The 16,388-nt window shown below is 41.4% G+C and overlaps 1 protein-coding gene across 1 annotated transcript in view; it reads right to left on the reverse strand.

The window, feature by feature from the left end:
* The window catches only part of LOC128661714 (ATPase family AAA domain-containing protein 2), a 126,028-nt gene extending 111,961 nt beyond the window's left edge, over positions 1–14,067 (reverse strand). The window contains exons 1-3 of the mRNA XM_053715937.1: positions 13,957–14,067; positions 6,808–7,279; positions 1,264–1,620 (exon numbers count right to left, since the gene is read on the reverse strand). Coding sequence (XP_053571912.1) covers positions 1,264–1,620; positions 6,808–7,279; positions 13,957–14,067 — 940 coding nt within the window. The remainder of the gene's footprint in view (positions 1–1,263; positions 1,621–6,807; positions 7,280–13,956) is intronic.
* Between the last annotated feature and the right edge of the window lie 2,321 nt (positions 14,068–16,388).

A 16,388-nucleotide genomic window follows, 5' to 3' on the forward strand; every position in this document is an offset into this window, starting at 1 on the left:
TTTATAGGCATTTTAAGGTTTGGGAAACTTTGCCCCTCCTGGTAGGAATGTATATCCCATACGTCACTAGCTCATGGACTCTTGTTAATTACATGAAAGAAAACATATGGAATCTTCTCAGCAGGGCAAACATCCTTCTGACTGAAGTCCTCCATATATGATAAACTATATGCCAATGAAGAAAAACACGTTCTGAGCCAAAATAAACAGAAAATCCCTAATGTAGCCCCTCTGAACAACAATGATTTTTGGGATGTCTTACCACGTCCCCTGTAGCACTACACTTCCACGCTGACGATCCATATAAAGGCTATATCTGCACACAGTGCGCAACATAAAAATGGGCGGGAATATCGCCGTCTTTCATAAGTGCGGCATCCACTCGTCAGATGACTGAACTATGTCCGCTAGCAAATGATGCCAAAATCTAATGTATACTGTGCTAATCGCGGTTGTGGCCATCAAACTTTCCCACTGCCCCAGTATAAGACACTAACTTTGCTTCTATGAGAGCTTCAGTGGAGCATTAGGCATCAAACTAGTGTGCATCTGGTCAGTATGGCAAGTCGAGTCAGAGTAACCGGTGCCACTTGTAGTGAGCTTCATGCACATTATAAGATACACTGCCCTTTTACCTGAATGCAGGAGTCATCCAGTGCCCTTGATATTTAGGCAACAAGTCATTAGGGAGGAAGGAGGGAGATAAGAGACGTATCCAGTCTGGGACCTGTAATACAGAAATAAATCAGTGTAACTAACAATGTTTATCTGTAAAGGGAGGATAGCTCGGATATCTGGAAGAGGTATGGGAACTTCCCTACAACACCAAAACTCTACTAAGAGAATAACATGGCTTTTACCAACTCCACTGCCCTCTCTTGCAGGAAACAATCCATTGAGAGCAATCAGAAACTCAATCTTCAGAAGAGCACCTCTCTCTGCCAACCTCCATGAAAGAAGTCAAAGAAATACTGGGACGGTAGGGAAGTTGGAGAGATATTTAATGCTTTGTTTGGGGTATCTTTGCCTCCTCCTGATGGACAGGTGAAGTATTTCCCATAGGTTATGAATGATTTTTGTGGACCCTCGCTGCCATTAAAAAGAAATATGTGAAGGAGCTATTTGTAAACTATTTAATACACTCCAGTAGATAAAATGGATAATTGGCAACACATTAAAGGGGAAAAAATATTAGAGTACACTGTCCTTTTAAATACATAGCACCTTGTAAGAGAAAATATTATGGCGAAATCTGCTACATACCTTCTAACTCACTGTGGTCACCATTTTGAATGGTAATGGACTGAGAAGATTCCATATGTTTTTTTGTTGGGTCATTAACTGCCGTGGAACCAGTAGGATTTGTATTTTCAGGAGCAGCCACAGTTTCTTTCCAGTTCACAGTAGGACTTGCACATTCTGTCATGGAAGTGTCATTTTCAACTTCAACTGAGGACTCAAAATCAACTTCAGCATGGTCTAGGCTTGATTCAGGATTTTCATGATCAATTTCACTTTCAACTCCATCAGTTTTATCATCTTTGTTTAAAACCTTCTTTTTCTTTGCAATTAAACCAGACTGCCATTTGTTTTTTCTTTTATATTTTCTTTTTGTTTGAACTATAAAGTCAAAAGGAAAAAAAGAAATACAGTTGAAACACTGAGTCAAATTCTTATATTCAGCAGCCTATAACTCTCCAGTACGCCCCATTACATGTATTAAAAAAAGATTATATTATAGAACTACCATGGTGAAATACTGAATGCTTACCCCAGTAGTTGCAATAGTTGATACTTAATGATAAAGAGCAATATATGGTTTTGAAAGAGTGGGAAAAAAACAGCAAAAACACTGCAGGATACTTTTATGGAGTAGTAGATTAGATCTGCACTGTCCTGCAGGTGATCTCGCAAAACACCTCCTGGTCTAGTGACCACTCCCCGGAGTGCAAAGCCTGTCTGCTTATAAAATCTGCTTCCCAATTGTCCACGCCTGGAATGTAGATGGCTGAAATTGGACATTGGTAAGTCTCTGTCCACTGAAGGATACAAAAAATTCCTTTTATCATCAGAGAACTGCAAGTTCCACCCTGGTGGTTAACATAGGCCACCATAGAGATAATGTCCGGTTAAGATTGTCTAAAACAGACGGAACACAAACGAGGCCATGATTGTAGATCTTGGAAGATGGTCCTCAGTTCCAGAATGTTGATAGGAAGTTTTGCTTCCCTCTGGAGCTCTCAGAGGACCCCATACAGCGCAACGCTAGAAAAAGAAATGTATGTTTGCAGTACAAGGAGATTTTAAACACTGGAATGTTTAAGGACAGAGTCAGTCAAAGGGACATAAAACATTGGGATAGAGACAAAATATAATATGTACTTTAATTACTTTAACTGCAAATTTATACTGCAGTACCTCACCATTAACCCTTTCTTTTTAGTTTCTGAATTGTAAAGCTCTAACTCCCCCCCACACATTTCCTACTATGACTATCTATATCTATTGTTGCTTTGGTAGACTGCAAAAGTGCATAGGGATTATCTGCTGGTGCATGCCTAGAAGCTGTGAACTCAGTTGAAATACAATGCCTGTGTCTAAACACTGACAAGAGGGGTGGAGTTCGCTGTTCCAGGCAGCTTATCTATGTAATTAATTTTGCTTATTTTTTAAAATTATTTTAAAATACTTGCCAGCAATTTTTAAACATTTTTTTATGCAAACTATTTTTAATTAATTAACCCTTAGGATATGCACAGATCTCAACCTGTTTTATGGCACTTTAAAGTACCCGATAATGCTAATCAAAGTCTGTTTCAGCACATGTACTGCAAAAACCACAAGAATGAATATAGCAGGGAAGAAATAAAATGTGTATAAACACTGACAAAGGCTAGAACAAGTCTAGCAAACTATACTATAATCGCGTTTGTAATGCGTCCGTCGTGCACGCAGCCAAAAGAATGTAGGCTGCGCGCACAGCCAAATGAAGCATTTAAATAACCTAACCGCCCGCATTAAATATTAAAAAAAATCTAACCCCCGTAAACGAAGTATTATCAAAAAAACACATAACCGCCCGCACAAAGTATTAAAAAAAAACCCATCACCGCCTGCACGAAGTATTAACAAAAAAAACACCTAACCACCCGCACAAAGTATTATCAAAAAAACAAAAAAAACTAACCGCCCGCAAGAAATATTAACAAACAAGTAACGCAAAATGTACCTCTAAACCGCCAACCCCCACATCGCAAAAAAGGAAATTTATGCTTACCTGATAAATTTGTTTCTTTTACGATACGATGAGTCCACGGATTTCATCCTTACTTATGGGATATCGCCTCCTGGTCAAAGGAGGCAAAGAGCACAACAGCAGAGCTGTATATATAGCTCCTCCCTTCCCTCCCACTCCAGTCATTCGACCGAAGTTAGGAAGAGAAAGGAAAAGCCAAAGGTGCAGAGGTGACTGAAGTTTAACAAAAATAAAAGACCTGTCATACAAAACAGGGTGGGTCGTGGATTCATCGTATCGTAAAAGAAACAAATTGATCAGGTAAGCATAAATTTCCATTTTCTTTTACAAGATATGATGAGTCCACGGATTTCATCCTTACTTATGGGATACAATACCAAAGCTATAGGACACGGATGAAAGGGAGGGACAAGACAGGGAACCTAAACGGAAGGCACCACTTGAAGAACTTTTCTCCTAAAAACAGCCTCAGACGAGGCAAAAGTATCAAATTTGTAAAATTTTGAAAAAGTGTGAAGAGAAGACCAAGGGCTAGATTTATCAAAGCCATTCTCCTCTAATATCGTCCAAAATAACGCATACAAACGGATCCTCATATTTATCAAAGCACTCTACGCCTATAATTGCGCAAATCTGAAAGATACTTCTTCGCACTCCACTTGCATTCGCCTAGGCTCACAGGCGCGCTCCCGAGTGCACCAATATACATTAGTAATAGGCGTAATTTAACAGCCCGACCTACAAATACGCCCAGTTGCTTATTCATCATAATTTCGGCTGTAATTGCGTGTTGTATATTTCGCCATACAGACTGAGTCGAACACCATTATAATACATGCTTTTCATGCTTTTACATCTTGTGATGCAGTACTTTACTCTTAACTAATTTTTCAAAAGTTCAGCGCAAAGAAGATACTGTTATTCCAAGTAATTTGCGCTTCCACAGGGCATATGGTACCAAAAGTTTTATATATATATATATATATATATATATATATATATATATATATATATATATATATATATATATATATATATATATATTTATTTGTGTGTCAACATATGGCACAAACAGCACAGAAACATTAAATAATATAAATATTAGCTAAATAGTTACCTAAAAAACGTTTTTTTAATAATCAAAACATGGCGGCGCAAATATTTATAGGGATGTACTGTGATAAATAGGGAGTAAATTGGGAGTAAATGCTTTTTCCGACAGGCGCAATTTATCATTATTACGCCCCAGCTCGCCTGCGCAAAGTTAAGTCTATTTTTTTTATAAATTTAGGCGCACATGTGCGCCTCTCCGGAGGCGAGCTGGGGCGCAGTTACAGGCGAAGAACATACAGAGTTCGCCTAGCCTTTGATAAATCTAGCCCCAAGTTGCAGCTTTGCAAATCTGTTCAACAGAAGCATCATTTTTGAATGCCCATGAGGAAGCCACAGCCCTAGCGAAATGAGATGTAATTCGTTCAGGAGGCTGCTGTCCAGCAGTCTCATATGCAAAATGGATGATACTCCTCAGCCAAAAAGAAAGAGAGGTAGCCATAGCTTTCTGATACCTACGCTTCCCAGAAAAAACAACAAACAGGGAAGAAGATTGACGTAAATCCTTAGTTGCCTGTAAGTAAAACTTCAAGGCACGGACCACGTCCTAATAATGCAACAGTCGCTCCTTCTTAGAAGGAGGATTAGGACACAAGGAAGGAACAACAATTTCCTGATTAATATTTTTATTTGAAACAACCTTAGGAAGAAAACCAGGTTTGGTATGCAACACTACCTTATCCGAATGAAAAATAAGATAAGGAGAATCACATTGTAATGCTGAAAGCTCAGAAACTCTGCGAGCAGAAGAAATGGCAACCAAAAAAAAAACTTTCCAAGATAATAACTTAATATCTATGGAATGCATAGGTTCAAACGGAATCCCTTGAAGAACTTTAAGAACTAAATTCAAACTCCATGGAGGAGCAATTGGTCGAAACACAGGCCTGATTCTAGTCAGAGCCTGACAAAAAGATTGAACATCTGGAACATCTGCCAGACGTTTGTGCAACAAAATAGACAAAGCAGAAATCTGTCCCTTTAAGGAACTTGCTGACAACCGTTTCTCCAATCCATCTTGGAGAAAAGACAAGATCCTGGGAATCCTAACCCTACTCCATGAGTAGCCCTTGGATTCGCACCAAAAAATATATTTACGCCATATATTATGGTAAATTTTCCTAGTAACAGGCTTACGTGTCTGAATCAAAGTATCTTTAACCGAATCAGAAAACCCTCGCTTAGATAAAATTAAGCGTTCAATCTCCAAGCAGTTAGCTGCAGAGAAACTAGATTCGGATGATGGAAGGGTCCCTGAATGAGAAGGTCGTTCCTCAATGGAAGCTTCCACGGAGGCTGGGATAACATGTCCACCAGATCGGCATACCAAGTCCTGCGAGGCCACGCAGGGGCGATGAGTATCACCGATGCCCTCTCCTGCTTGACTTGGGCAATCACCCGGGGAAGGAGAGCAAATGGAGGAAACACATAAGCTAGGCTGAATGGCCAAGGCATCTATCAGCTCGGCCTGGGGATCCCTGGACCTGGATCTCGGAAGCTTGGCATTCTGGCGAGATGCCATGAGATCCAACTCCGGGCTGCACCATCTGAGAATCAGGTCGGCAAATACCTCCGGATGGAGTTCCCACTCTCCCGGATGAAATGTCTGTCGACCCCTCTGTTTGGATTTCTTATCCTGAGGAAGGAGGTGATCCTTATCTCCCGTGATGTCAGAAATAATTTATTTCAAGTCGGGGCCAAACAAGGTCTTACCCTTGTAAGGGATAGCCAAAAGCTTAGTTTTGGATGACACATCGGCAGACCAGGACTTCAGCCATAAGGCCCTACGTGCTAAAATTGAAAATCCTGAACTTTTGGCCGCCAACTTAGTAATTTGCAGCGAAGCATCTGTCACAAAAGAATTAGCCAGCTTAAGGGCTTTAATTCTGTCCTGTATCTCTTCCAAAGGAGTCGCAGTTTTAAGAGACTCCTCCAGAGCATCAAACCAATAAGCAGCCGCCGTGGTAACCGTGACGATGCGGGCTGCCGGTTGTAAAAGTAACCCTTGATGAACATAAAGTTTCTTAAGCAGACCCTCTAATTTCTTATCCATAGGGTCCTTAAAAGCACAACTATCCTCAATAGGGAAATGGCACCTTCCACCTTAGGCACTGTCTGCCAAGAATTCCTGATAGAATCCGCTATGGGATACATCTTCCTGAAAACGGGAGAAGGAGAGAATGGTATACCTGGTCTCTCCCATTCCTTAGCAATAATTTCCGAAGTTCTCTTGGGAACTGGAAAAACATCTGAATAAGAAGGGACTTCTAGATACCTGTCCAACTTACTCAATTTTTCTGGAGGGACCATGATTGAATCGCAGTCATCCAGAGTCACCAAAACCTCCTTCAATAACAGACGGAGGTGTTATAGTTTAAACCGGAAAGACATTACTTTTGAATACGTCAGTAGCAGGGCGCTATCTGATTCAGAAAGCTCACCTTCAGATAGGGGCTCCAATTCTGAGCCCTGTAAAGGCATTTTTGACCTCGCAATTAAAGCATCCAAAGGCGTAGTAGCCACGAGGTCGTCCTTCCTCCTGCGTTTGCCTTGCAGGACGGGAAAGGCAGACAACGCTTCAGAAAGAGTAGAGGACATAACAGTTGCTATGTCCTTTACAGTAAATGCAGGTGAAACTGCAGAGGTACTGGACTGTGCCTGGGTAGGCGATAGGGACTGTGACGCTTGGGGAGAAAGATGTGGCATACCCGGATTCTCATTGTTAGAACCTTGAGAAGCATCCGCCTTATTTAAATCTGTATCAAAAAACATTTGCTCCCTAAACTGTAAAGCCCTCTCAGTACACGAGGGGCAAAAGGTAACGGGAGGTTCCACATGTGCAGACAAACATAACGAATATGTAACAGTCGTGTCCATGATAGCATAAGCAGTAAACTTGGTCTTGTCCTGCAACTAAAGGGTTAATAAGCAGCTCTAATAACAAATGCAGCTGCACTGTTAACAGTTAACCACCAAATAACAGATGATAACCAATTAAAGTAAATTAAACATGAAAACCCAAGAGGGCAGTAAAAAATACGATCAAGTATATTTGCTTAGAAAAAAAAACGGATCGTCAAACTTAGTCTCTGCCGCCTCAACAGCTCTGCTGAGGCACCTACCTGCCCCCTCGAAGTTGTCTGCGCTGTTCACACACACTGCCTAAGACTGTTTGCTCTAAAACATAAGACCATGCGGTCCCGGCAGAGAGGAAGCTCCTATCACACTCTCCTCCGTTGCAGCCATCCGGAAATGGAGTAGCGCGGCATCCAGAACGCGGGACAAGAATCCCGCCCTTCGTGGGTGTCACTAATACCCCACGTCATACAGATTGAGCCCTCAAGAACCGCAAGCCGTATGTCACTGCATCGCAGTGAAACGGCCATGTGGTTTAAGTACCCTGAAGCCTCACACATCTATCTAAGAGGCGCATACAGTGAAAACAAACTGTTTGCAAGTTATAGACAAACACCGAGTGCACACAAACACCGGAGACAAGCTCCACCTTCAGGCAGACATATAAAATAATCTCCCAGCGCCAGCCCAGTCCATAAGCGCTCCCACATATTTTCATAAATGTGCCCAGAGCGATCCAAACTATCCACCCCCACCACCTCATCCTTAACCCTTTAATGGAGGTCCTGGGTTAAAAACAAAATTTATGCTTACCTGATGAATTTATTTCTCTTGTGGTGTATCCAGTCCACGGATTCATCCATTACTTGTGGGATATTCTCCTTCCCAACAGGAAGCTGCAAGAGGATCACCCACAGCAGAGCTGTCTATATAGCTCCTCCCTTAACTGCCACCTCCAGTCATTCGACCGAAGACAAGCAAGAGAAAGGAGAAACTATAGGGTGCAGTGGTGACTGTAGTTTAAAAATAAAAAACACCTGCCTTAAAATGACAGGACGGGTAGTGGACTGGATACACCACAAGAGAAATAAATTTATCAGGTAAGCATAAATTTAGTTTTCTCTTGTAAGGTGTATCCAGTCCACGGATTAATCCATTACTTGTGGGATACCAATACCAAAGCTATAGGACACGGATGAAGGGAGGGACAAGGCAGGCGCTTAAACGGAAGGCACCACTGCCTGTAAGACCTTTTTCCCAAAAATAGCCTCCGAAGACGCAAAAGTATCAAATTTGTAGAATTTAGAAAAAGTATGAAGCGAAGACCAAGTCGCCGCCTTACAAATCTGTTCAACAGAAGCCTCATTTTTAAAAGCCCATGTGGAAGCCACCGCTCTAGTGGAATGAGCTGTAATTCATTCAGAAGGCTGCTATCCAGCAGTCTCATAAGATAAGCGGATTATACTTCTTAACCAAAAAAAAGAGAAGTTGATGAAGCCTTTTGGCCTCTTCTCTGTCCAGAGTAGACAACAAACAATGCAGATGTTTGACGAAAATCCTTAGTAGCTTGTAAATAAAACTTTAAAGCACGAACCACGTCAAGATTATGTAATAGACGTTCCTTCTTTGAAGAAGGATTAGGACACAGTGACGGAACAACAATCTCCTGATTGATATTCTTATTAGATACCACCTTAGGAAGAAACCCAGGTTTGGTACGCAAAACTACCTTATCTGCATGGAAGATCAGATAAGGGGAATCACACTCTAAGGCAGATAACTCTGAAACTCTTCGAGCCGAAGCGATAGCTACCAAAAACAGAACTTTCCAAGATAAAAGCTTGATATCTATGGAATGCAGAGGTTCAAACGGAACCCCTTGAAGAACTTTAAGAACTAAATTTAAACTCCATGGCGGAGCAACAGGTTTAAACACAGGCTTGATTCTAACTAAAGCCTGACAAAACGCCTGAACGTCTGGAACATCCGCCAGACGCTTGTGCAAAAGAATAGACAGAACAGAAATCTGTCCCTTTAAGGAACTAGCTGACAATCCCTTCTCCAATCCTTCTTGGAGAAAAGATAATATCCTGGGAATCCTGACTTTACTCCATGAGTAACCCTTGGATTCACAGCAATGAAGATATTTACACCATATCTTATGATAGTTTTTCCTGGTTGACAGGCTTTCGAGCCTGAATTAAGGTATCAATGACTGACTCGGAGAACCCACGTTTTGATAAAATCAAGCGTTCAATCTCCAAGCAGTCAGACGCAGAGAAATTAGATTTGGATGGTTGAAAGGACCCTGAAATAGAAAGTCCTGCCTCAGCGGCAGAGTCCATGGTGGAAGGGATGACATGTCCACCAGATCTGCATACCAAGTCCTGCGTGGCCACGCAGGTGCTATTAATATCACTGAAGCTCTCTCCTGCTTGATCTTGGCAATCAGACGAGAGAGCAGAGGAAACGGTGGAAACACATAAGCCAGGTTGAAGGACCAAGGCGCTGCTAGAGCATCTATCAGCGCTGCCTTGGGATCCCTGGACCTGGATCCGTAACAAGGAAGCTTGGCGTTCTGACGAGACACCATGAGATCCAGTTCTGGTTTGCCCCAAAGTTGAATCAACTGTGCAAACCCCTCCGGATGGAGTTCCCACTCTCCCGGATGAAAAGTCTGTCGCCTCCCAGTTCTCTACTCCTGGGATATGGATGGCTGATAGATGGCAAGAGTGAACCTCTGCCCATAGAATTATTTTTGAAACCTCCAACATTGCAAGGGAACTCCTTGTTCCCCCATGATGGTTGATGTAGGCTACAGTCGTGATATTGTCCGACTGAAATCTGATGAACCTGACCGCAGCAAGCTGAGGCCAAGCCTGAAGAGCATTGAATATCGCTCTTAGTTCCAGAATGTTTATCCTGAGTCCATGAGCCCTGAGCCTTCAGGGAGTTCCAGACTGCACCCAGCCCAGAAGGCTGGCATCTGTCGTTACTATTGTCCAATCTGGCCTGCGGAGGGTCATACTCTTGGACAGATGGACCCGAGATAGCCACCAGAGAAGAGAATCTCTGGTCTCTTGATCCAGATTTAGTAGAGGGGACAAATCTGTGTAATCCCCATTCCACTGACTGAGCATGCAAAGTTGCAGCGGTCTGAGATATAGGCGGGCAAACGAAACTATGTCCATTGCCGCTACCATTAAGCCGATTACTTCCATACACTGAGCCACTGAAGGGCGAGAAGTAGAATAAAGAACACGGCAGGAATTTAGAAGTTTTGACAACCTGGCCTCTGTCAGGTAAATCTTCATTTCTACAGAATCTATCAGAGTTCCTAGGAAGGAAACTCTTGTGAGAGGGGATAGAGAACTCTTTTCTTCGTTCACTTTCCACCCATGAGACCTCAGAAATGCCAGCACAATATTCGTATGGGACCTGGCGATTTGAAAATTCGACGCCTGTATCAGAATGTCGTCTAGGTAAGGGGCTACTGCTATACCCCGCGGCCTTAGGACCGCTAGGAGTGACCCTAGAAGCTTCGTAAAGATTCTTGGTGCCGTAGCTAACCCAAAGGGAAGAGCCACAAACTGGTAATGCCTGTCTAGGAAGGCGAACCTGAGAAACCGATGATGATCTCTGTGTATCGGAATGTGAAGATAAGCATCCTTTAAGTCCACGGTAGTCATATATTGACCCTCCTGGATCATAGGTAGGATGGTTCGAATAGTCTCCATCTTGAAGGAGGGGACCCTGAGATATTTGTTTAGGATCTTGAAATCTAAGATTGGTCTGAAAGTTCCCTCTTTCTTGGGAACTACAAACAGATTTGAATAGAAGCCTTGCCCCTGTTCCTCCTTTGGAACTGGGTGGATCACTCCCATAACTAGGTGGTCTTGAACACAATGTAAGAATGCCTCTCTCTTTATCTGGTTTGCAGATAATTGTGAGAGATGAAATCTCCCTTTTGGGGAAGAAGCTTTGAAGTCCAGAAGATATCCCTGGGACACAATTTCCAACGCCCAGGGATCCTGGACATCTCTTGCCCAAGCCTGGGCGAAGAGAGAAAGTCTGCCCCCTACTAGATCCGTTTCCGAAACGGGGGCTGATCTTTCATGCTGTCTTAGAGGCAGCAGCAGGTTTTTTTGGCCTGCTTTACTATGTTCCAAGCCTGGTTAGGTCTCCAGACCGGCTTGGACTGGGCAAAATTTCCCTCTTGTTTTGTATTAGAGGAAGTTGAAGCTGCGCCACTCTTGAAATTTCGAAAGGAACGAAAATTAGTCTGTTTGGTCCTTAATTTGTTGGACCTATCCTGAGGAAGGGTATGACCTTTTCCTCCAGTAATATCAGAAATGATCTCCTTCAGTCCAGGCCCGAATAGGGTCTGCCCCTTGAAGGGAATATTGAGAAGCTTAGACTTTGAAGTAACGTCAGCTGACCAGGATTTAAGCCATAGCGCCCTATGCACCTGAATAGCAAAACCTGAGTTTTTAGCCGTTAGCTTGGTTAAATGAACAATGGCATCAGAAACAAATGAATTGGCTAGCTTAAGAGCTTTAAGCTTGTCAAGGATATCATCCAATGGGGTTTCTACCTGTAGAGCCTCTTCTAGAGACTCAAACCAGAAGGCCGCAGCAGCAGTGACAGGGGCAATGCATGCAAGGGGCTAAAGAATAAAACCTTGTTGAATAAAAATTTTCTTAAGGTAACCCTCTAATTTTTTGTCCATTGGATCTAGAAAAGCACAACTGTCCTCGACAGGGATAGTTGTACGCTTCGCTAGGGTAGAGACTGCTCTCTCCACCTTAGGGACCGTTTGCCACAAGTCCCATGTAGCGGCATCTATAGGAAACATCTTTTTTTAAAAACAGGAGGGGGAGAGAACGGTACACCTGGTCTATCCCATTCCTTAGTAATAATGTCTGAAAACCTCTTAGGTATTGGAAAAACATCAGTATAAAACAGGCACTGCATAATATTTATCCAATTTACACAATTTCTCTGGGACTACAATGGCGTCAGTCATCCAGAGTTGCTAAAACCTCCCTGAGCAACATGCGGAGGTATTCAAGCTTAAATTTTAATGTAGACATATCAGAATCAGGTTGAAGTGTCTTCCCTGAGTCCGAAAAATCACCCACAGATAGAAGCTCTCCTTCTTCGGCTTCTGCACATTGTGAGGGTATATCAGACATAGCTACTAAAGCGTCAGAGAGCTCTGTATTTGTTCTAGCCCCAGAGCTGTCTCACTTTCCTTGTAACCCTGGCAGTTTAGACAATACTTCTGTAAGAGTATGATTCATAACTGCCGCCATGTCTTGTAAAGTATACGCAATGGGCGCGCTAGATGTACTTGGCGTCCCTTGAGCGGGAGTTATAGGTTCTGACACGTGGGGAGAGTTAGTCAGCATAACTTCCCCCTTGTCAATTTCCTCTGGTGATAAATCTTTCAAAGCCAGAATATGGTCTTTATAACTTACAGTAAGATCAGCACATTTGGTACACATTCTAAGAGGGAGTTCCACAATGGCTTCTAAACATAATGAACAAGGAGTTTCCTCTATGTCAGACATGTTTAACAGACTAGTAATGAGACCAGCAAGCTTGGAAAACACTTTAATTAATGTGAAAAAGCAGATTATAAAAAACGGTACTGTGCCTTTAAGGGAAAAAAACAAACACAAAAACTGCAAAACAGTGAAAAAAGCAGTTATCGTTATGAAATTTTTACAGTGTGTATAACAGACTAAAATAGCATTGCACCCACTTGCAAATGGATGATTAACCCCTCAGGCTCAAAAACGAAGCAAAAAAATGGTAAAACCGTTATAACAGTCACAAGCAAACTGCCACAGCTCTACTGTGGCTCCTACCTTCCCAGAAAACGACTTTTGTAGGCACAAAAACCCTTTATAGAGGTCCAATATGTCAGGGGACTCCTTCAGGGAAGCTGGATGTCTTAGAATGTAAAAACAACAGCGCAATTAGAGCGCAAAAATAGGCCCCTCCCACCATGCACTCAAAGTGAAAGGGCCATAAATAACTACCCCTAGGAGAAATCTAGTCAGCCATGTGGAAAACTAGGCCCCAAATAAAGATTTATCACCCTCAGTAAAAAAAACGTTCTTTATATATATGCAAACGTTTTACATACTAAGCCATAATAGAAAGTAATATGAATATTACCCTTTACTGCAAGCATGATGCCAGTCTATTAAATCACTGCAATCAGGCTTACCTTAAATATATCAGGCACTGTCAGCATTTTCTAGTTCTTATCATCCTCTAGAAAAAATATACTGAACATACCTCAGGGCAGTTAATTCTGCAGGCCGTTCCCCCAGCTGAAGTTTCCCCATACTCTTCAGTTATGTGTGAGAACAGCAGTGGACCTTAGTTACAACCTGCTAAGATCATCAAAAACCTCAGGCAAAACTCTTCTTCTAATTTCTGCCTGAGGTAAAAAACAGTACAACCCCGGTACCGTTTAAAAATAAACTTTTGATTGAAGATAAACTACACTAATTCACCACATCTCTCTTGATACTTCCCTTGTCGAGAGCTGCAAGAGAATGACTGGAGGTGGCAGTTAGGGGAGGAGCTATATAGACAGCTCTGCTGCGGGTGATCCTCTTGGACTGGATACACCTTACAAGAGAAATAAGGGGCTTGTAGACAGAAGGTAGCAGCGACTCCTGAGTTAATTCTGCCTAGAAAAAAAGAGCTGCACATACCTTGTTGCTGATCGACAGCATGAAACGTCCCACAGCTACAAAGAAGTCTTCATTATCTTCTTGTAAATCTGTGGAGACATACAGGGCCTTAGTTAGCATGTCTAAAACCATTTTGAGAAGGGCAGCATACAGTATGGGAGGCGCAGTGAGAAATGAATCCCACCAGTTCCCAATGCCTTAAAGCCACCTGTAGCCCTGCTAACAAGAGGCTGACCAGGTCCTGGCTACACCCTGTAGAAAAATAGTACTCACTGGCACCATTTAAAAATAAAAAACTCTTGATTGAAGAAACTAAACTAACACCTCACTTTACCTCTTCCTATTCTAACACAGGCAAAGAGAATGACTGGAGTGGGAGGGAAGGGAGGAGCTATATATACACAGCTCTGCTGTTGTGCTCTTTGCCTCCTCTTGTTGACCAGGAGGCGATATCCCATAAGTAAGGATGAAATCCGTGGACTCATCATATCTTGTAAAAGAAATAAGTAATTAATTTTACTTTTAGGGGGTACTTAATTTTTTTAGGTAAAAGAGTTGTTTAACTTAGGTCAATGCCCTACAAAAGGCCCTTTTAAGGGCTATTGGTAGTTTGTTAGATTAGCGTTTTTTTTTTTTTTTTGGCGGGGGGGGGGGGGGTTATTTTATAGGGGTATTAGATTAGGTTTAATATTTAATAATTTTGTTTATTTTTTCCAGTAATTTTAAAAAGACTGCCTTCTGGGCAGGCTTATCACCTAGTGTCAAATAAAGTGCAATAAACACTATAATGCATATAGGGATTTGCAGGAGAGAAATCAGCGTCTAAACACAATCCATGCTAATGAGAATTTGGATAAGTGGAGGTGACGGTAGGTAACAAGATATGTTATTAGCTGTAGAAAATAAAGTTTAACATTAGTACTGTTCATATCCCAGAAAGTATGTACAAGAAAAGCTTTTGAAACACTAGACAATTTTTTTTAATGTAAAAAGAAAAATAAATATGCTCAAGTACTGGGAAGACTGATAAACCACCAGACATTTAGATTTTATATAAGAATTAAGCCAGATTGAACATTGGCCATGTTCATTAACCAGCAGATATGCTTGACTGCTATATAAGAAATAAGTATGTCTAAGTAAAGATAATGTACTATACCACCAGGTATGCTTATTTTCTATATAATAAAAGTAGTATGTTTAATTACTGGAAATAAAACACAAAAATGCAAAGGCTATATAAAAGTTATGAGCATATGTAGACACTAGCAAGGCTAATAAACCACCCGAGAACTGTATTTCCAAAATCAGAAATATAATGAGGCATTTGTAATGATAATAAATCACCAGATATGTTTATGCTCTATACAAGAAAAAAGTAGGTCTAGGCATTGGATTAATTTCTTAATCATAAACAAAATGAATGCTTGACACGGTGAGTCCCTGGAATCATCAATTACTGTTGGGAATATCACTCCTGGCCTGGCCAGCAGGAGGAGGCAAAGAGCACACTGAACCCACATTTTTTCTTTAGTGATTCAGATAGAACATGAAATTTTAAGCAACTTTCTAATTTGCTCTTATTATCAAATTTTCGTCATTCTCTTGGTATCTTTATTTTAAATGCAAGAATGTAAGTTTAGATACCAGCCCATTGGTGGATAAATTCATCCACCAATAAAAAAGTGCTGTCCAGAATTCCGAATAAAAAAAAAAAGCTAAGATGCCTTCTTTTTTTAAATTAAAGATAGCAAGAGAATGAAGAAAAATTGATAGGAGTAAATTAGAAAGTTGCTTAAAACTGCCTGCTCTATCTGAATCAGGAAAGAAAAAATGTGGGTTCAGTGTCCCTTTAAGTATCACTTCCCTTCCCACAACCCCCAGTCATTCGACCGAAGGAAAAGGAGAGAAAGGAAATACCACAAGGTGCAGATGTTTATATATATATATATATATATATATATATATATATATATATATATATATATATATATATATATATATATATATAAATAAATATAAAAAACTGTCTGAGAAAACAGGGAGGGCCGTGAACTTACCGTGTCAAGAAAGAAAGAAATTTATCAGGGAAGCATACATTTTGTTTTCTTTCTTAAGACACGGTGAGTCCAAGGAATCATCAATTACTGTTAGGAATCAATACCCAAGCTAGAGGACACAGATGATTAGGGAGGGCAAGACAGGTAACCTAAACAGAAGGCACCACTGCTTGCAGTACCTTTCTCCCAAAAGAAGCTTCTGCTAAAGCAAAAGTATCACATTTATAGAATTTTGAAAAAGTCTGCAAAGTCGCAGGCTTGCAAATCTGTTCTACAGAAGCCTCATTCTTGAGGGCCCAAGAGGAAGACACCGCCCTAGTGGAGTGAGCTGTAATTCTCTCAGGAGGCTTCAGTCCAGCAGTCTCATAAGCCATATGAATAACACTTCTCAAC

The sequence above is a fragment of the Bombina bombina genome, chromosome 5 (genome assembly GCF_027579735.1).
Source record: "Bombina bombina isolate aBomBom1 chromosome 5, aBomBom1.pri, whole genome shotgun sequence".
Taxonomy (NCBI): domain Eukaryota; kingdom Metazoa; phylum Chordata; class Amphibia; order Anura; family Bombinatoridae; genus Bombina; species Bombina bombina.